Source organism: Pan paniscus, chromosome 2 (assembly GCF_029289425.2).
Source record: "Pan paniscus chromosome 2, NHGRI_mPanPan1-v2.0_pri, whole genome shotgun sequence".
Lineage (NCBI taxonomy): Eukaryota > Metazoa > Chordata > Mammalia > Primates > Hominidae > Pan > Pan paniscus.
Genome location: NC_085926.1, coordinates 48,419,966 through 48,440,530, shown reverse-complemented (window position 1 = coordinate 48,440,530; position 20,565 = coordinate 48,419,966). Strand labels below are relative to the sequence as shown.

The 20,565-nt window shown below is 47.7% G+C and overlaps 1 protein-coding gene across 4 annotated transcripts; it reads right to left on the bottom strand.

Moving 5' to 3' along the window:
- On the bottom strand, window positions 1-18,923 carry ATRIP (ATR interacting protein). Of its 4 annotated transcripts, none has more exons than XM_003818409.7 (13): window positions 18,563-18,923; window positions 15,493-15,626; window positions 13,770-13,940; window positions 11,251-11,369; window positions 8,249-8,406; window positions 6,212-6,307; window positions 5,750-5,879; window positions 4,867-5,556; window positions 1,773-1,909; window positions 1,522-1,613; window positions 992-1,072; window positions 571-823; window positions 1-167 (listed from the first exon to the last, which is right to left on the bottom strand). In XM_003818409.7, exons 1-13 carry the CDS (start codon window positions 18,807-18,809, stop codon window positions 100-102), a joined length of 2,376 nt encoding a protein of 791 aa, XP_003818457.3. In that variant the 5' UTR covers window positions 18,810-18,923; the 3' UTR covers window positions 1-99. The 4 variants fall into 4 exon arrangements, with proteins under 4 accessions (XP_003818457.3, XP_063458406.1, XP_034812264.1 ...); XM_063602336.1 differs by having other exon boundaries at window positions 1,522-1,610; XM_034956373.4 differs by lacking the exon at window positions 992-1,072.
- Between the last annotated feature and the right edge of the window lie 1,642 nt (window positions 18,924-20,565).

Here is a 20,565-nt window from a genome sequence, read left to right as displayed (position 1 = left end):
AGTTCTCTGGGCAGTTCCTGCTGGTCACTGCTTTAATCAGTTGATGTGGTAAGGAAAGGAGTGGTGCTGGTGCCACCATGTGGCTGGACACTCAGGGCCTCAGCCACACTCCACCTCGGGGTCTTCCACATCGGTTTCCGCGGCACAGAGGTCATCCAGGGCTGCCTCTGAGACAAAAAGGAGAGGTTCCTGGTGAGGGCCCAAAGGTGCCAGGGCCTAGGGCAGGTCCCACCTCTCCTCCCCCAACGTCCGCAGGAACTAACCAGTCCCTTCCACACCCAGGCCCTGCTCCCTCAGCTACTGCAAACAAAGTGATACAAAGGCAATTCAGACACGGCTATTTCTGGAAAAACCGTGGCTCTGCCAGGCACACTCAACAGATAGATGCAAAAGGCATCCCAATATGCTTGGAGAAGAACTGAGGCAGGAAGATAAAAGAAAATGGCCCCAGTGCTGGAACAGGCTGCAGTGGGCGGGGGCCTGCTGAGGGGACACCCAGGAATCTGACTTGTTGGGGAACCTCTGGAAGAAGCCGTGGGGGCTGGGCAGGATGGCCTCTGGCAGGCTTACCTTCACAGTCGGTCACATCAGGAAGCCCTCGGATGAGCATGCTGACCCCCGGCATCACCTGGTCAAACTGATGCAGGACCTCCACGCAGTGCATCATGAAGAGCTTGTCCTTCTGCGATAGGCCGTGCAGCAGCAGCACCGTGTCCCGCAGACAGCGCACTGTCCGCCTCTGCTGGTCGGTCCTTGGGGGTCCCCCTGCCCTCCGCACTGTCAGCCACTGTCTGTGCAACATCACCGTGAGCGCTCTGACCACCTGAGAGAGAGGGGGTGCAGACTGAGGTTTGGTGCCACCATGGCCTGCACCCTAACAATCCGCTCAGCCTAGCCACCTCAGGTGAGGGGGTTTGCAGTGGGGCCTACAGTCCTTGCACGGGGCCCCCTTACCACCAGAGCTGCCAGCTGTTGGCCCCTACCCACTCACCTCCACATTACACTGGCAGTTGGAGCCAGTGACTGGGGGCAAGGGGCTCTGCACACCAAGCTTAGCCAGGAGCCACACCACCTAGAACAAGAACAGATTGGTTCCATCCTGGGCAGAAGGAGACCAGTCCCTGCGAGGGTTTTCTTAAGCTTCTATAAGAGTTCACTTGCTTCAGCAACTGTTTGTCTGCACAAATGGGGTCCAAGAAGTGGTGTGGGACCTTCCCAGGGCAGACCCAGGACAAGCACTCATGTGTCACCAGCAACCCACCTGCCTCCAGCCCCCTATTCTGCCCCCAAGTCCCAAAGCCAAGACAGGATCAGTCATCAGGCAACTCTGCCAAGTCCTGTCTGCATTGCATCTGTGTGGTGCACAGCCCCCAAACTGAGTTTACCTCTTTAGTTGCTTTATCAACTCTTGTTACTAAAATGAATTAAAGCTCCGTTTCTCCTCAGCAGAAAGAAAGGATATTCTGTTGGTTCTTAGGATGGGGTGGGGACAGTGTCCAGAAGGGGCTCTGGAGTTTTTACCTCTTGTTCCAGCTGGAGCCATTGTGTCTCCAAGGCCACTCTGTCAGGCCGTGATGTGATGTACATGTACAGCAGCAGCAGGAGGCAGCCTTCTGAAAAGGATAGCGCACCTCTCACTCAGGGTGCCCTTTCTCATGAAGAGCGTGGGCTACATACTGCAGAAGCCCTCTGAGGCCCTTGACCCTGTTCCCACCCCAACCCTTCCCTTGATCTGCAGGAGCAGTCTAGACGCCCGCCCCACCCTGCTTTACCTGAGTGGGAACAGAGCTGAGGTGCCAGCTGGTCGTGGTCCGCCAGCAGGGAGAGGAGCTCAACAGCCAGCAGCATGCTAGGCAGGGGTGTCTCTGGGCTGAGGCACTTTGGCAGCACTTGGAACACACACTGGAACCTACAAGACAGGGACCCAGAGAGACGTGACACTCCCCAACCCCAGCTCCATAACCTACCTTCACACTCCACTAGAGGTAACAGAAAATTGAGCAAGTCAGTATGAACAGGTGAGTTGGTTCAGCCAGACTTGGGTTTCAGTGCTGGCCTGACCCCTCCTTACTTGCTATGAAACTTGTTTCCTGTGAACAAGTGGGCACTTCCACTGCAAGACTGCTGCAGCTGAGAGGACAGGCCCTCATCTGGTGTAGCATCGCCCAGGAAGTGGGATGACCTCCTGGACCTGGGATGCCTGGCTTCCACATGCTCCCAAACAGGGATGCAGGTCCTAACTTAGGTGGGAGAGAAATGTTCTGTGCCCACAGGACTGACCAGGGCTCCAGAGGTGACAAACATGGCCTTGGCTATAGCTGGATCTTATGAGACCTCTCACAGGGCAAGGAAAGCCATTTTCTCTACTTGCCAGAAAACACATCTGCTGCCAGGGGGAGAATGTGCCTACTGTGGGGTGTGCAGGAGGGAGGGGTTCTGGGCATACTGCCCCAGGTCTCAGGGGCAAAAGGAAAGCTATTACCCCAATAAACCAAGCCCCAAGGCAACTGCTGCTGTTTGCTCAACCCACATAGCCTGGAGGAGCATGATGGACTGGCCTGGTGGGTGGGGAGAAGGGCAATTCTGAAACACTCTATGGGGTCTGGCCAGGTGTGTACCTCTTCAGACATCTGCAGTTTCTAAGCACAGAAGGTCAAGATATCCCTCAGTGTGTCCTTAGGAAGCAAGGTCTCACTATGTGGGGTGAACTCACTTTAGGGCAAATCCTGCACAGCAGACAAAAAGTTCAATGCTTTTTAGTTGCCAGGGTGTGCAGACCTTTGTGGGAAGCTGGAATTTAACATGGTTATTACCTGGTTTCATTATTGGGCTGTAAGATGTCCAATATCTGCCACTTGCAGAAGGTATTGCAAGGAAAATCCACCTTTATATACACCACAGTGGTTTCCAAGTTATTTTTTGATAGCGTAAGAACTTTTTTTTTTTTTTGAAACTGAGTCTCGCTCTGTCACCCAGGCTGGAGTGCAGTGGCGCAAACTCAGCTCACTGCAACCTCCGCCTCCAGGGTTCAAGCGATTCTCCTGCCTCAGCCTCCCGAGTAGCTGGGACTACAGGTGCCTGCCACCACGCCCAGCTACTTTTTTGTATTTTTAGTAGAGACGGGGTTTCACCATGTTAGCCAGGATGGTCTCGATCTCCTGACCTCGTGATCTACCCACCTCGGCTTCCTAAAGTGCTGGGATTACAGGCGTGAGCCACCATGCCCAGCCCCTAAGAACCTCTTTAAATGAAATTTTATGAAGAGCCCCAGTACATGAAATAGATAAATGCCCAGCTGTGGCTGTGTTTTGAATGTCCCTGTGGACAAGCTCAACAGGAGTGGAATAATGGTGTGTCTACCACCAGTAAAAACATGGTTTCTGGGATTCTTTGAGATAGGGTCTCACTCTGTCACCTAGGCTGGAGTGCAGTGGCATGGTCATAGCTCACTGCCACCATGCCTGGCTAATTAAAAAAAAAAAAAAAATTGTAGAGATGGGAGTCTTGCTTTGTTGCCCACGCTGGTCTCAAACTCCTGGGCTCAAGTGATCCTCCCACCTTGGCCTCCCAAAGTGCTGAGATTACAGGCAGGAGCCACTGTGCCCAGCCTGGGATTCATTCATTTAACAATTATTAAACAAATAACCAAGGCTGGGCCCAGTGGCTCACGCCTGTAATCCTCACACTTTGGCAGGCCAAGGCAGGTGGATCACCTGAGGTCCAGCATTTGAGACAAGCCTGGCCAACATGGTGAAACCCTGTCTCTACTAAAAATACAAAAAATTAGCCAGGTGTGGTGGCAGGTGCCTGTAATCTCAGCGTCTCAGGAGGCTGAGGCAGGAGAACTGCTTGAACCTGGGAAGTGGAGGTTGCAGTGAGCCGAGATCGCACCACTGCACTCCAGCCTGGACAACAAGAGTGAAACTTCGTCTCAAAACAAAAACAAAAACAAAAACAAAAACAAACAAATAAACAACAACAAAAAAAACAGCCACTATGAGCTGGGCCCCTGCTGGGCGCTTGAGTGCTGGGTCTGCCTGATCCCACTGCCCACACTACACTGCAGTGCTGTGTCCAGCTGAGTACCACCTTTAGCATGGGCCAGACCAACCAAAAATATTCAGATGGAAACAGATCTAGGAAACAGCAGTGCTGAGCTCAGAGATGAGATGATTTAAGATATATTCAGCCAGTGGAATCATTCCAACATAGAAACTGACCCTTTGGTAGACTGCTGAGGGAGACTGGATTACTGGATGAGGGGGTGGGCTGGTTGTGTTCACAGTTCTCCCCAATCTTGCGGCTCTGGAATCCCAAGGGAGGAATTTATGATCACAGTGTTCATTCGCTAGGTTCACTATAATATACTACCCACAAACCTTAAGAAGAACAGGCCACCCCAGATGCATGCTAAAGATGGGCACAATGACAGGCAGAGACTCCCAGCAAGGTCAGCCCGTGGGCTGCAGACCCTCTCCACATCCTCTGCTTCCTTAGGGAACCCACTAAACTTCAACGTGCTTGTGATGTGTGGTCTTCACCTTACCCACATCTCAGGTTCAGAGGCCCCTTGTCTTAACCCTTGTCCTGGGGCAGGGCCCTCCTCCACAGAGGTTAGCAGCCTCCTTTAATCATGTGTGCCTTTTGCTTACCTGTTGTTCAGAGGCAGAATTAAATCAAATAAACCACTTCCTTGGTTCTCCCATTTGGCCCCACTTCCCATCACTTCAGAACTCCCTGAACCAAGCCTTAGAACTAACTAGTGTAGATAAGTCAAGATGTGAGCAAAGTACAAGTGCCATGGGTTAGACCTTAAGAGGTCAGGTGAGACCCACAAAGAATCATGACTCCTATGCAGCTTGATACCTGGGCAAGAAATCACAGGAAGTGTTTTCGGCTAATTTCACCAAAACCTTAAGGCACTGGGTCAGGACACTGGCTTGAAGGTGTCCTGTTGCTGCAGAAGAGAAAGCCAACAGGTGAAGAAGCATCTTCAACAGTGGGTGCTGTCCTTGGTCATCAGCAACCCCCCTTGGGGCTGAGGTCATATCTCCATCACTAAGCCTGTGAACCAGGCTCCTGTTTCCTTCCCCAGCAGCAGAATCTGCCCCCACTCCTGACAGTAATAGGGAGACGACTGCTCCGCTGTGGCACACCAGGTGCTGAAGAATGCTAAGTGCAGTCACAGAGAAGCCTTCCAGGATGCACACTGAGTCCTCAGGGTTGGTCTCTACCCCAGAGCTCACGCAGGAGGAATGTGTCGGTGAGTCCCCAGGTGCTCCGCTTCTCTTAGCAGCTGCCAAGTCCTGCAGGGCCTGGCAGTGTAAGCCGATGAAGAACTGTACAAGGGGGAGGAAATGCACGGCTCCAGGAAGCTGGCAGAGTGGGAAGGCCCTTCTGCCTCCCTCTGCTGGGTCTCCATCACGTGAGCACTCATTCCTGGCAACCAGATTCAGTCCAGTGAATGCCAGGTTCTGTGCTTCTCTCAGGGCTGAGAGGGAAAATGACCCATCATAAGAACCTGTGGTCCTGAGGCCTGACATTCCAGCCAAGGTACTGGCAACAAACACAAAGAAAAATAGATTAAGTGTGGGATGGAGATAAGGTCAAGAGCCCCAAACAGCCTGCCTGCCAAATTCTCCAGGCTGCCTGCCCTTCCCACAGACTTCTCAGGCTGGCCAGGGCCAGAAAGGAATTTGCTTCCAGGAAGCTCCTTCCCAAACAAGCTTTCCAGGAGTCTTATGCTTACCTGCCAAACCCTGGTGGCTGCAGGGGGGTGCCAGCAGGAGACTCAGAACTACTACTCAGGAGGTGGCAAAGGCTTAGGGATGACCCTGGGATCAAAGGCTGCTTCAGGAGCAGGTTTATCAAAATGGAACCTGCAGAAGACAAGATGACTCTAGAAGGTTCTGACATGGGAGATCTTTTCGGTGGCTTTCAGAAGGAAACAGTAAGGATTCTTTGGATGCCAACTGTCCTCTAGGCTGCCACTAAGCCCCAGGAAGATGCCTGTGGGTGCGGAAGGCTCTGGGACATACCTGCCCTTGGCCCTTTCCACTTTATAAAGTCTTCTGCTTAAGCCACATACTTTGACTTCCCTGGACTTTCTGAAGGACTGCCCGGGGCACCGGTTCTCAGAGGCCTGGGCAATTCTTCTGCATATCACTCAGAGCCATGCAGACCCCTGCAGGAGAAGCAGGGATTCTGGTACCTTGAGTGTTTGATCTCTGTCTCCAGCTGTCAACAAAGCTTTTCTGGGCCTCTTCTTGTTTTATGGAGTCACCTCTCAGACTGTGGGGCTTACTATCTGAAATGTGATAAAATGTAAATAAAAACTTGAGCCCAGAAGCATGGGCATATTAGAAACTTTTACATGCAATGAGTTTAAAACACAGGCTGTTCTACTTCTTCGAACTTGGATCAAACAAGAGCCAAAGCGGCTCAAGAGCCCTGCATCTTTTACCTTCCTTATGTAAAACAGGAACTCATACAAGGAAAGGAAAAGAAAATCAAGCTGTTTGCCTCCCTCAAAATGAGGCAATTAGATAAAACAGTGACCACTAACATTGACATGGTGCTTGTTACGTGCTAGACAGTGTTCTAAGAGCTCTATATGCATCAGCCCATTTGTTCCTCAGTGACCCTACAAGGATTTATCATAAGGTCTGTTTTACATATAGGGAAACTGAGGCACAGAGACTAAAGGACTTGCCCAAATCATATAAGCCAGTTAACAGCATTACTGGGACTCACATCCAGGCTACTGGGCTCTACTGCCTGCTTGTAACACTACTGTACACTGCCCCTTTAGCTGCTAGATGCCAAAAATGTAAGTGGGCTACAGTTTCTCAGAAGTGTTATGATGGCCAAGGATTTGAAAGGTTGATGGTAAGAAGAGGGTCAATGTATCCGATTTATAAGATACACTGACATAGCAGTCTGAAAACCTACTGATGTTAGATTGTCTCTCTCTAAAAAACAGCAGCATCCCCTCAATCTGGACTGAGTTATAAAAACTCAAAAGCTGGACTACAAAAGGAAAACAGAGGCTGGGCACGGTGGCTCATGCCTGTAATCCCAGCACTTTGGGAGGCTGAAGTGGGTGGATCACGAGGTCATGAGATCGAGACCATCCAGGCCAACATGGTGAAACCTGTCTCTACTAAAAATACAAAAATTAGCTGGGTGTGGTGGTGCATGCCTGTAGTCCCAGCTACTCGGGAGGCTGAGGCAGGAGAATCGCTTGAACATGGGAGGCAGAGGTTGCAGTGAGCCGAGATCACGCCACTGCACTCCAGCCTGGTGACAGAGTGAGACTCCGCCTCAAAGAAAAAAAAAAAAACAAGAAAAGAAAAACAGATTCCTGCATACTAGCTAGGTTTTTGGCATGGTCAATTGATGCTGTGATGGTTTAAAAATATGCCCACAAGCATGATGGCAGGTGCCTGTAATCCCAGCTATTCGGGAGGCTGAGGCAGGAGAATCACTTGAACCCGGGAGGCGGAAGTTGCAGTGAGCTGAGATCGTGCCATTGCACTCCAGCCTGGGTGACAGAGTGAGACTCCGTCTCAAAAAAAAAAAAAAAAGGCCCACAAATGCTTTGACACAACTCCCCTTCAAAAGGTATAAGCTTGGGGGGAGGGGGGAGGGATAGCATTAGGAGATATACCTAATGCTAAATGACGAGTTAATGGGTGCAACACACCAACATGGCACATGTATATATACGTAACAAACCTGCACGTTGTGCACATGTACCCTAAAACTTAAAGTATAATAATAAAATAAAAATAAAAAATAAAAATTAAAAAAAAGGTATAAGCTTGGTTTCCCCCCTTGAATGACGCCCAGACTCAGTGATTTGCTTCTAACAAATAGAATGTGGCAGAGGGGATGCTGTGTGACTTCTGAGGCTAGGCCATAAATGGATAGCTTCTGCCTGGCTCGCTCTCTCTGGATTTGCTAGCTTTAGAGGAAGCCACCCACCAGGTTAAGAGGATACCCCATATCCATGTGCAGAGGCCCATGTGGCAAGAAATTACACTGCCAGCCATGTGAGTGAGCCACCTTGAAATAGATCCTCCAGCTTAAGACAAGCTTTCAGTGATTCCAGTCCCTGCAGAGATTGTCCCCTCTGTGCCTTGTCAGAATTGCTGATCACAGAAATTGGGAGAAAATAAATAATAATTGTTTTAAGCCACATATTTGGGTAGCTTGTTATACATCGATAGATGACTAATGGACTTACCCTCTCTGCCCACCAGAGGCTTGTATCCTGACTCCGTCTGGCAGGGGTGGGGAAGGGACATGTTAGCACTAAAAGACTCCTTTGTAGGAAAAGATGTTTTTCCAAATTGTGGAGAACATGCTTCTGGCTTTATAATCACAGAAGGGTTTTTCCTAGGACTGGAAAAAGTTAACTATGAAAGCAAAGTAATGATTCTACTAAAACCATTCAAAATATCTGGTTACAAAATTTCTAACAAACTTTAAACTTTTCATGTCTAGGTGTTTTAACCAAAGGTTTTATCTATTATATGTCTACCATTCTTTGTCAGAGGAGCAGTGCAAAATTCCAGGCATTTGTTTTTCTTTTTAAAAATATTTTAAAATTTTAATTTCTCTATAGAGATGGGGTTTCGCTAAGTTACCCAGGCTGGTCTGGAACTGCTGAGCTCAAGTGATCCACCCACTCTGGCCTCCCAAAGTGCTGGGATTACAGGCATGATCCACTGTTACTGGCTAATTCCAGGGATTTTGATCCAAATTATTGAAAATTCTTTTACTCATTTTTATATTTTTCTAATCATCCAAAAATATAATATTAGCCGTAATTCCTTTACTATTGTTTATTATCACTATTTACAATTCCACCAAAACATTTTTTTTGAGACAGAGTCTTGTTCCATTGCCCAGGCTGGAGTACAGTAGCATGATCATAGCTCACTGCAGCCTTGACCTCCTGGGCTCAAGCAATCCACCCATCTGTAATCCCAGCCTCCTGAGTAGCTGGGATTACAGGCACACATCAACATGGCCAGCTAATTTTTTTTTTTTTTTTTTTGGTGAGACAGGGTCTCACTCTGTTGCCCATGCTGGAGCCCAGTGGCACAATTACGGCTCACTGCAGCCTCCACCTCTTGGGCTTAGTGATCTTCCCACCTCATCCTTCTGAGTAGCACAGGGACTACAGATGTGCAACCACCACATCTGGCTAACTTTTTATTCTTTCTAGAGATAGAGTTATTTCTAGAGATAGAGTTTCACCATGTTGCCTAGGCTAGTCCTGAACTCGTGGGCTCAAATGATCTGCCCACCTCAGCTTCCCAAAATGCTGGGATTACAGGCGTGAGCCACCGGGGCCAGTAATTTTATTTTTTTTTTAAGTAGCAATGGGGTTTTGCTATGTTGCCCAGGCTGGTCTCGAACTGCTAGCCTTAAGCAATCTTCCTGCCTTAGCCTCCTGTGTAGCTGGGATTGCCTCTGTAGCTACCATGCCTGGTGCAAAACATCTTTTCAATGTGGAACAAACTATTTTTTTTTTTCTGGAATGGAGTCTTGTTCTGTTGCCCAGGCTGGAGTGCAGTGGCGTGATCCTGGCTCACTGCAACCTCTGCCTCCAGGTTCGAGTGATTCTCCTGCCTCAGCCTCCCAAATAGCTGGGATTACAGGCGCATGCCACCATGCCCAGCTAATTTTTATATTTTCAGTAGAGACAGGGTTTCACCATGTTGGCCAGGTTGGTCTTGAACTACTGACCTCAAGTGATCTGCCCGCCTCATCCTCTCAAAGTGTTGGGATTACAGGTGTGAGCCACTGCGCCCAGCCAATGTGGAACAAACGATTTTTTAATAGTCACAAGACTTCCAGGCTGGGCACAGTGGCTCACCCTTGTAATCCCAACAATTTGGGAGGCCGAGGCGGGTGGATCACCTGAAGTCAGGAGTTCGAGAGCAGCTTGGCCAACATGGTGAAATCCCATCTCTACTTAAAAAAAAAATACAAAAAAACTAGCCTGGTGTGGTGGTATGTGCCTGTAATCCCAGCTACTTGGGAGGCTGAGACAGGAGAATCACTTGAACCCGGGAGGTGGAGGTTGCAGTGAGCTGAGATCATGTGACTACACTCCAGCCTGGACAACAGAGTGAGACTCTGTCTCAAAAAAAAAAAAAAGACTTCCAATAGAATGCAAAGACTTTAAATAGAAAAAGGGCTATCAAAATAAATATCATAATTTTGATAAACCTACTAGGTATGTTGAAAACTGAGCAACTTAGTGCCAATGTCTTTATGGTAGAGAAGCAGTATTAACCCTCTGATCTGATCATATAATGCTGAGGTCTTTCTGTTACTGATGTGTGAAGAGGATCCCCTCAGTTCTCTTGTCTTATGTGGATAATGCAAGGCATGGAGAGTTCAGTTTCACACACTGCCCATTATGAACAAAGGCGGCAGAAAGTTCAAAACCAGAAGATGCCCTGACTGACACTGTTCAAATTTCCAGGCTGCGCCAGGCACAGTGGCTCATGCTTGTAATCCCAGTAGTTTGGGAGGCCCAGGCTGGCAAATCATTTGAGTCCAGGAGTTTGAGACCAGCCTGGCCAACATGGTGAAACTCCGTCTCTACTAAAAATACAAAAATTAGCTGGGCGTGGTGGTGTGTGCCTGTAGTCCCAGCTACTCAGGAGGCTGAAGGAGGAGAATTGCTTGAACCCAGGAGGCGGAGGTTGCAGTGAGCCGAGATTGTACCACTGTACTCCAGCCTGGGTGACAGAGTGAGACTCTGTCTCAAAAAAAAAAAAGAAAAAACAAGTTGAGCACATCTGACCACAAAGGATGGGGCTGTTGGACAAGGGTCCCCAGAAAGCAAATGAGAAAAAAATATTCCAAGTAGCTGGAACTAAAATACACCCATGCTTGCAACAAAATCAGTTAAACAAATTACATAAAAGTAGAGACTGGCCCACCCCCAAAATTTGGAGATCATTTTTCCAGGTCTTTCTAGTCCTGAAGAATTATGTTTATAAAGTGCCATACAGAGGCAGCATTTCTAGAGTATAGGCCTTTATGCTGTGATGTCTCAAACCATGCAAGCTTCATCTAAACCACCTCTGAATCCTTCAGGAAAAGAGGATCTCTGCCCAGGTGGAGGGGTCTAAATGGCCTTCATTTAGGACCAGCCTGACACTGTTATGCAGATTTTTTACTAAATAATGCAAAACTGAACTATCCCTCCAGCACCATCATTACCTGACATGGGAAACAGAGGGAGCAGCCAGTTTATTTGCTCGTTCACTGGTCTGGAGCTTTGTCCTTAATTCATTCATCTCTGCATCTTTAAACTGGAGTTCAGACTGCAATGATTGGAGCTGGAAGGCAAAAGAAACATGCTTGTAGTGGTCCCATCATATACACAAAAATATCTCTGGGCTTCAAAATCACAAGCCAGTAAAAGACAAACAATGAAAAATACATATGAAAGTCTGCTGTGACATAAATGTCCTAAAATATTAAACATTAGCTTTCTTTCTGAAAGACAATATGGTACTCTAAAAAGATACTGGACTCTATTGTAAGGGTAGTTTGTGAGGGTTTAAATACCAGCCCTGGCCGGGTGTGGTGGTTCAGGCCTGTAATCCTAAGCACTTTGGGAGGTTGAGGCGGGAGGATCATTTGAGCCCAGGAGTTCGAGACCAGCCTGGGCAAAATAGCAAGACCTTGCCTCTACAAAAAATTTAAAAAATAAAAAAAAGAATTAAATACCAGCCCACCATTTATTTAATGTCTTTGAATCCTAACTTATTTGTAACATAAAACACCTGTCTTCATGATAGTTGGGAGGATTAAGTAGAATGATGAGTGTAAAATACCCAGCATAGAGCTTGGTAAGGTGCCCTATGTCAGCAGTAACATATTGACCTTTATTAACGAACGCACTGGTGCACAATTCCAGGTCTTCCTCAAAGTTTGGGCAGAGTAGTTGGAATAGTTTACCAAGACACTGTGCAGTATAGAGAGACCTGCTGCTCTGGCCTGCAGGTGCTATAGCCAACAGTAACTGCCATCATTCCCCAAGCACACTCTGCGCCAGGCCCAGCACCAGACACAGTAAGTGCAAGAATGTGTGAGTCTCCCAACAACCTTTCTGGTTATGTCTTGGAACAGATAAGGGAAATGAGCCAGGGAGCTTAAGTTATTACCTTGAGGTCACTGCTTATGTGTGATGAAGCCTGGATTCAAATTCAGGTTTGTCTGACCGCAAATTCCTTGCTCTTCATCACTTATACAGAAAGTTAACTATTGCGGTTAATGATGGGCACAGGTAAGTGCTTAAAGTTTGCTAAGTTTGCTGAATGAAACAATGAGAATAAGATCCCATGTCCTTGAGATTGAAGCATGGGGAGGTGCTGAGGGAAAGTTGTAGTAGCTACTGGATACCTACTGTTTTTCCTTCCAGAATAGCATTTTCCTTTCCCTGAGAAACAGGCTGGGCATTGTGGCTCACGCCTGTAATCTCAGCACTTTGGAAGGCCAAGGTGGGAGGACTGCGTGAGCCCAGGAGCTTGAGAACGGCTTGGGGAATACAGCAAAACCCTGTCTGTACCAAAATTTAAAAATTAGCTGTGCCTGGTGGTGTGTGCCTATAGTTCCAGCTACCTGGGAGGCTGAGATGGGAGGATTGCTTGAGCCTGGGAGGTCAAGGCTGCAGTGAGCTGTGATTGCACCACTGCACTCCAGCCTGGGCAAGAGAGTGAAACCCTGGACCCTGTCTCAAAAAAAAAAAAAAAAAAAAAAAAAAAAAAATTCAATAATTTCCCTACCTCTGACTATTTTATTAGAATGGGAGCTGTCATTTTTTTGCTTTTGGTTGCTTTTGGTTATAGCAATTGGCCAGGGACAGACAACTGACTCAAGTTAAACCAATCAGAGCCTTTCTCAGAATTTTAAAACTTGAGATGAGGGAGCCTAAGTCTTTTTTTGAGACAGGGTCTCGCTCTATTGCCCAGGCTGGAGTACAATGGCATGATCATGGCTTACTGCAGCCTCAACCTCCTGGGCTCAAGCAATTCTCCCACCTCAGCCTCCTAAGTAGCTGGGACTACAGGTGCACACCACCATGCCTGGATAATTTTGTTCATTTTTTCTTTTTTGTGGAGATGAGGTCTCACTAGTTGCCCAGGCTGGTCTCGAACTCCTGGCTCAAGTGATCCTCTCACCTCAGCCTCCCAAAGTGCTGGATTACAGGTGTGAGCCACTGCATGTGGCCCTAAGTCTTAATTCTGCTCTGTATTTATAAAATATGAGCCCAGGAGCTTCTGGAGAACACACCCTCTACCATAAGGATAGAGCCTGTTTATAGCATAGAGAATAAAAATGTCCTGGCAAGATTTAAGTCATTTAAGGTCCCAGCATACCCCTGTTCTTCCCAGACTTGGATATGGAAGCCAATACGTTTCCTTTTAGCCTAAGCCAGGTCAGTTGAGTTTCTGATCTAGCAAAAGAGCCCTAATGTAAACCTGTTTCTAGAAATGCTAAGCTAGTTATTTATTCCTGCCAAGACCAACTACCACAGCAAAATAGAGTTTCATCTAAATCCCTTTCCAAAATATATCCAGACCCTGGAAGAAGAGTGGATGGCAATGAGATGATAGCAGAAAGTATTTAAGACAAACAAGTGTTGAAATCTCCCTGGAAGATTTACAGGCAACCCTGGTCAAAGGAACTCAGTGGGCAGGCAAAGCTGGTGCAAAACAAATGCTCTGGGTCACCTTTTTGGAGAATTCCTTTTCCTTGTCACTGAGTGCTTGGGTTTTCTCTTGCTCAAGAAGAAAATGTGATCTTCTCTGTTCCTCTAGAACGGATTCCGTCTGATGTAGTGAGTCTCGCAAAATTTTAATTTCTCCATTCTTAATGAGAACTTCTTCTTCCATTACTTTCATCTGTAAATCCCAAATTAATCTCGTGAAAACTTTGTAAGAGAAAACTACTTAGGTACTTTGTTTTAACATGTAGTTGGGGAGATGGAGAAAGCACAGGAAAAACAGACAAATGAGTACTCAAAATATATCCACAGCAACCAGATGTCACCATGGTCTGCTAGGCCTGTTCATGGGACAGCTGATATTCATCAAGATAGCTTAAGCATACACTTGCCACTCATGCATGCAGATTCTTTTTGCCAGGGAGGGGGATGGGGTTGCTTAGGCTGGAATGCTGTGGCACAATCATAGCTCAATGTAACCTTGAACTCCTGGGCTCAAGTGATCCTCTCGCCTCAACCTCTTGAGTAGCTAGGACTACAAAGCATGTGCCACTAGCCTGGCCAATTTTCACTTTTATCTGTAGAGACAGGGTCTCATTGTATTGCCCAGGCTGGTCTTGAACTCTTGGGTTCAAGCGATTCTCTCACCTTGGCCTCCCAAAGTGCTGGGATTACAGGCATGAGCCACCTTGCCTGACCAGATTCCTTTTTTTTTTGAGACGGAGTCTTGCTATTGTCGCCTAGGCTGGAGTGCAATGGCACGATCTCGGCTCACTGCAACCTTCACCTCCCAGGTTCCAGCAATTCTCCTGCCTCAGCCTCCCGAGTAGCTGAGATTACAGGCGCCCGCCACCATGCCTAGCTAATTTTTGTATTTTTAGTAGAGACGGGTTTTCACCATGTTGGCCAGGCTGGTCTCGAACTCCTGACCTCAGGTGATCCACTGGCCTCGGCCTACCAAAGTGCTGGGATTACAGGTGTGAGCCACCGCGCCTGGCCGGATTCTTTAGGCTCTAAGAGGCATTAACAATCTGGGTCGCTGGGTGTGGTAGCTCATGCCTATAATCCCAACACTTTGGGAGGCTGAGGCCAGGAGTTTGAGACCAGCCTGGCCAACATGGTGAAACTCCGTCTCTACTAAAAATACAAGAATTAGCTGGGCGTGGTGGTGCACACCTGTAGTCCCAGCTACTCTGGAAGCTAAGGCATGAGAATCGCTTAAAACCAGGAGGCAGAGGTTGAAGTGAGCCGAGATTGTGTCACTGTACTCCAGCCTGGATGACAGACTCCATCTCCAAAAAAAAAAAATCTGGGTCACATACCTTGCACAACTAAAATTCCACATATTCCTGGTTTTCTTAGGGACCTACAGATGGTGATATGAAGAGTGTCTGCTTTCTTGCAAAGCTGCTAATGAAAATAGCAGCCATTATGAAGTTATATTCTTCACATGAAGATACATGCTATAAATTCATCTTAGTACCCTAACAGTTTGTATCTCTTTTTGGATCTGGTATACAGTGTTTTTCTTCTTGCCTTTGGCATTAGGAATCTCACAATTTAGTTTCTTTCAGCCTAAACTTTCTGGTTTTCTTTCCCTAGTCTTTTCCCATGTCATAAGGATGAATCTAGACACTTGTTTTACAACTTTTGTAGATTTTACTGTACAATGCTTCTAAACACGTTAAGTGAATGAATTAGCTACAAAAACCACAAGTTAAGTCACTTACCTTTTCTTTAAGTTCTTTGTATTGTGCCTGAAGTACCTCTAATTCGAAATTATCTTTAATTGGAACAGTTTCTCTGTTTTTCCCTGAAGGATTTTTTGACATGCCATCTAATAATCTGTGGACCTTATGATCACCTGTAAAAAATAGTTCCATGTACATTTCAGGACCCAATATTTTCCCACTTTTGCCAGAAAATGCTGAAAATACCCACTTTTTTTTTTTTTCTTTTTTGAGATAGGGTCTTGCTCTGTTACCCAGGTTGGAGTGCAGTGGTGTGATCACTGCTTACTGCCACCTTGACCTTCTGGGTTCAAGTGATCCTCCTGCCTTAGCCTCCTGTGTAGCTGGGACTACAGGTGTGTGCCACCATGCCTGGCTATTTTTTTTTTTTTTTTTTGGATTTTAGTAGAGATGGCGTTTCACCATGTTAGCCAGGCTGGTCTTGATTTCCTGTCCTCGCGATCCACCTGCCTCAGCCTCCCAAAGTGTTGGGATTACAGGCGTCAGCCACTGTGCCTGGATGCCTGGCTAATTTTAAAATTCTTTGTAGAGATTGGGTCTCCTTATGTTGCCCAGGTTGGTCTTGAACTCCTGGGCTTAAGCAATCCTCCTGCCTTTGCCTCCCAAAGTGCTGGGAAGAATTACTCTTAAGAGCAAAGCAGAGAAAGATCTAGTAAGCAATATAGGTGTTTTTCAACCTAAGAACATGGTTCAAACTCATAAATGATCCTTCTTTTTTTTTTTTTTTTTTTTTTGAGACAGAGTCTCGCTCTGTTGCCCAGGCTGGAGAGCAGTGGCGTGATCTCGGCTCACTGCAACCTCCACCTCCCAGGTTCAAGCGATTCTTGTGCCTCACCCTCCTAGGTAGCTGGAATTACAGGCGTGTGCTACCATGCCCGGCTAATTTTTATATTTTTAGTAGAGACGGGGTTTCACCATATTGGCCAGCCTGGTCTCAAACTCCTGGCCTCAAGTGATCAGCCCACCTTGGCCTCCCAAAGTGCTGGGATTACAGGCATGAGCCACCACACCCGGCTGAAACTCATAAATGATCCTTCTAAAACAACAGATCCTATTATTCTTTCCCTATCCTTCATCCAATTCCAAGAGTCTCATCTAAAGCCTGAGGAGATCTCATTGGCCAGAACTCAATGATCTATTTATTATTCAGTAATAGTTACTGACCATATGCAATACGCCAGGCATGTTAGGCTCTACAGGTACAATAGTGAGCAAAATTGATACTTCCTTACACTCACAGAGCTTAAAAGACATTCAACAAATAATCACACAGATAAATGTAAAATTACAACTGTGATTAAGAACTGCAGAAGAGAACAAATACAGGAAAGCCTATAATATGACAGCAATCTGACTTAAGTGGGATGATTGGAACATTTCCCTAGGGAAGACTTGAAGGAGCTGAGAGCTGAAGGACAAGTAGGAATTAACCAGATGAGTGGAAATGAATGAATGAAAAGTATACTCAATGTACAAAGACAGAACAATGTATAAAGTTCCTGTATTGTAAAGAAGCAGAGAGAATTCAAAGAATGTTAGTGCAGCCAGGACCCAGAGAGTGAGAAAGGGCCAAACCAGGCTGGGCCTTGCAGGCCATGTTAAGGATTTTGGTCTTCACACTAGAAGAAATAAGAAATTATTAAAGGGCTTTCATTAGGGGTGTTCATGGCTGGGTGCGGGTGGCTCATGCCTGTAATCTCAGCACTTTGGGAGACCAAGGCGGGTGGATCACCTGAGGTCAGCAGTTTGAGACCAGCCTGGCCAACATGGCGAAACCCCGTCTCTACTAAAAATACAAAAATTAGCCAGGCATGGTGGCGGGCACAAGTAATCCCAGCTACTTGGGAGGCTGAGGCTACTCGGGAGGTTGAGGCAAGAGAATCTCTTGAACCTGGGAGGTAGAGGCTGTGGTGAGCCAAGATGGCACCACTGCACTTCAGCCTGGGTGACAGAGTGAGACTCCGTCAAAAAAAAAAAAAAAGGTGTTCACGTATATCTGTGTAAGACACAGCCAGATTTGAGTTTTGAAAAGATCACTCAGAATGTGATGTGAAGCCTCACTTGTAGGGAGTCAAGACTGGAAATGGGAAACCAATTTAGCAGACCATTGTTCAAGGGAGGACTCATGGTAACACAGATCAGGCAGTTGGTAGAAGCAATGTGAATAGGATAGATTCCAGAGAAGGATTAAGAAGGTAAGCTTGACAGGCTTTCCAAATAAATTAGATGTAGAGTCAAGGAAAGGGGAAGAGTCCCTTTGTGCCACTGGATGGAGAGTCGTGCTAGTTACTTCCTTGTGGAACATCTGGTCATCATTCTCTGAATGTCTGCTTTGCCGGCACCATGCTAGAAGTGCTGGAGGAGGACTGGGTTTCCAGGAAATGATCGTGTTGAGTTTAAGGTGCCTTGAGACACCCAAGTACAGATGCAAGGTGCACTCAAAACATTTCTCTTTCTGGGAGTCCTCAAGACTTCACTCACTCCTCAACTAGAATGTAAGCTCCATGAAGGACAGTTTTTGTATTTTGTTCATTGTAAGGTCAGCTGCAGTTCCTCACGTTTGGGCACCTAGCACAGTTTACTGGTTGTATAAAAGAATAAATTTATTTCATCTCTTGCCTGTGTCAGGCTCCTCCCATGCTCACACTGCCCAAGGGAGACAGTGGGCTTCATAAGATCTAAAGCCGCTCAAACTTGTCACAAGAATGGGTCCCCATGCATGGGTAGTGATGGTTCTGATGGTGGTGGTAGGTGTGTTCCAAGGATCTCTGCTTAGAACCAAGAACCAAGTGGCCTAAACTTTAGAAAATAAAGTAAAATGTCAACTTAGCCTTCTGTGTTTCAAATCGGCTGTTTGACCTGGCTAATGCATTTCCCCCTAAATTCAAAGGACCTTCTGGAAGACAACCGCTGCTTAAATCAGGGTGTTCCCATATTTTAAAAAGGCGAAAAGGCAGTGCTGGCCGCGAGGTTCCGAAGCCACAGCCATCAAGGGGATCTGGCGCGGTTGACAACTCCCTCCGAGCAAAAGGCCGCGAGGAGCACTCACTGGACACGTCCCGAGCCGCGGCCGGACATTGGCTCAGGGCCTGTGACGCGAGGGTGTCAAGCTCCTCCAGGTCGTCGGCAGTGAAGTCCCCATGCGCGCCGAACGGGTCGTCAGGGTCCGGGGCAGCGGCTGCGGAGAAGCCCCGGGCCCGCTTGCTCGGGGGGTGCCCGGTGCCCGGCGGCGGGCGGGGGCGAGGCGCCGGGGGCTCGCTCCGCCTCTTGCTGCCTGGCGCGGAGGTCCCCGCCATGCTTTCCGCTCACCCCAAGTATCCGACAGCGCCGAGTTAGACTTGCCTGCCGCCAGGCCGAAGAACTACACCAACCGTCCGCGCGCCGCCGCTTGCCTCCGCAGCGAGTGCCCCGCCCCCGGCCCAGGGGCCAATCAGCTGGCAGGCGGAGGGCGCGGAGGAATGACGAACGTCCGAGCGCGCCGCCACACCCGGCCCCGCCCGGTGTTTAGAGGTCCACGGGCGGGATTCGGCAGGTTTGCTGCAAGGACTCAGTGCGGCGCGACCCGTTACCGGAGAGGCGGGCCGGAGGCGCACCAGCTCCGCCGCGCTGGTGGCTTTGCGCTCCCTCCCTGGCACTCCGTGGAGGAGGGCCGCGCAGGAGCAGCCTGCCCTAGCATTCACGCGTGTTGCGTTTGAGTCGAGCCAGGCATCATTCAGGGATGTGGTCTCCGTGACCTCGCTTTCCTTCTGCCGCCAGACCCACCTCCCACAAACCCCTAGGCTTTCTTGAGGAGAGTGGAATTTGTTGGGTGAGGAGTATGAATAGAGCTGTCGTGTGCAGACATCTTCGGGTTTAGTGAATGTTTCACATGTGTACATTTGAGGTAGGCCCAGGGAGGAGGAAAGTCCAAGGAGGAATGATGTTTGGAGCTGTTCTTGTGTGGGAGGGGGTGGGAGCTGCTCAGGCTGTTAACATCCATTCCTCTGAGTGCTGGACTGTTTTTTTTCCTAAGCTCTGGTTGTATAGAATAGGGCTCAGGAGGTCAAGGAAGTCCCCCTGTAAATGGCACCTGGGCTGTCCTACAAGTTGAGTCAAGTTAGCAGGATAGAGGGGTAGGAGGCTGGCACATAAGACTAACACGAGAATTCTACATTGAAAGGGAGGCCACACAAAGGCCAGGTAAGAGTTACCTGTGGCGAACAGAGGTAAAGCTTCACAAAGGAGCAGCAATTTGAGGTGGGCTTGCGTGCCTGACAGATTTTATTGGGCAGCTGTGGTGTGCAGAAGTTAGCCGCAATAGAGAATTTGGCAATGGAGAGTAACAGGAGCAAGACTCTTTCAGCCTTACCTGCTCAGTGCCAAACTTCACCTGTGAGTGTCCTGGGAATATTTGTGAAAGCATTAAATGAAAAGAGTAAATGAAAAAAGAGAGTGCTATCAGGGCCTATAATGTCTAAGGAGTTTAAAATTTTTTGGAGCAACTGGTAGTCTCCGTCAGATAGCTTCCCAAGTGTTGCATGCTTAATTGCTGCAGGACTCTGGTCCTGGAAAGAGACAGGACTGTTCATTTGTTAAAGAGGGATAGGTTCCACCAAGCAACTTGCTTTCAGGAACAGTGTGAATCACTGGTGCTCAGGTTTGTTTTAGCAGCATACGGCTGGGTGCCAGCTAGCAAGGCCCCATAGGGAATGCCTGAAGCCTACTGAAGGGTGCTACTGGCTGTGCAACTTTCTGGAGAGGACCAACACAGGCTTCCCCCTGCCCCCTCTCCCACGTTAATATCTAGTACATTAATCATGAAAGTTTTCAATATTCTAAAACCTAGTTTTGATTTAGCAGTCTCATAATGGTTCCAGAGCTCTCTTTGAAAATATTCTCAGAGAAAGCTGAGCATTATTAACATAATTGTATTAAGGGCCTGGGAGGGAAATCCAAATACTTGTGCTTCTGAATTAATTTTTTTTTTTTAAATACAGGGTCTTGTTCTGTCTCCCAGGCTGGAGTGCAGTGGTGTGATCTTGGCTTACTGCAGCCTCGAACTCCTGGGCTCAA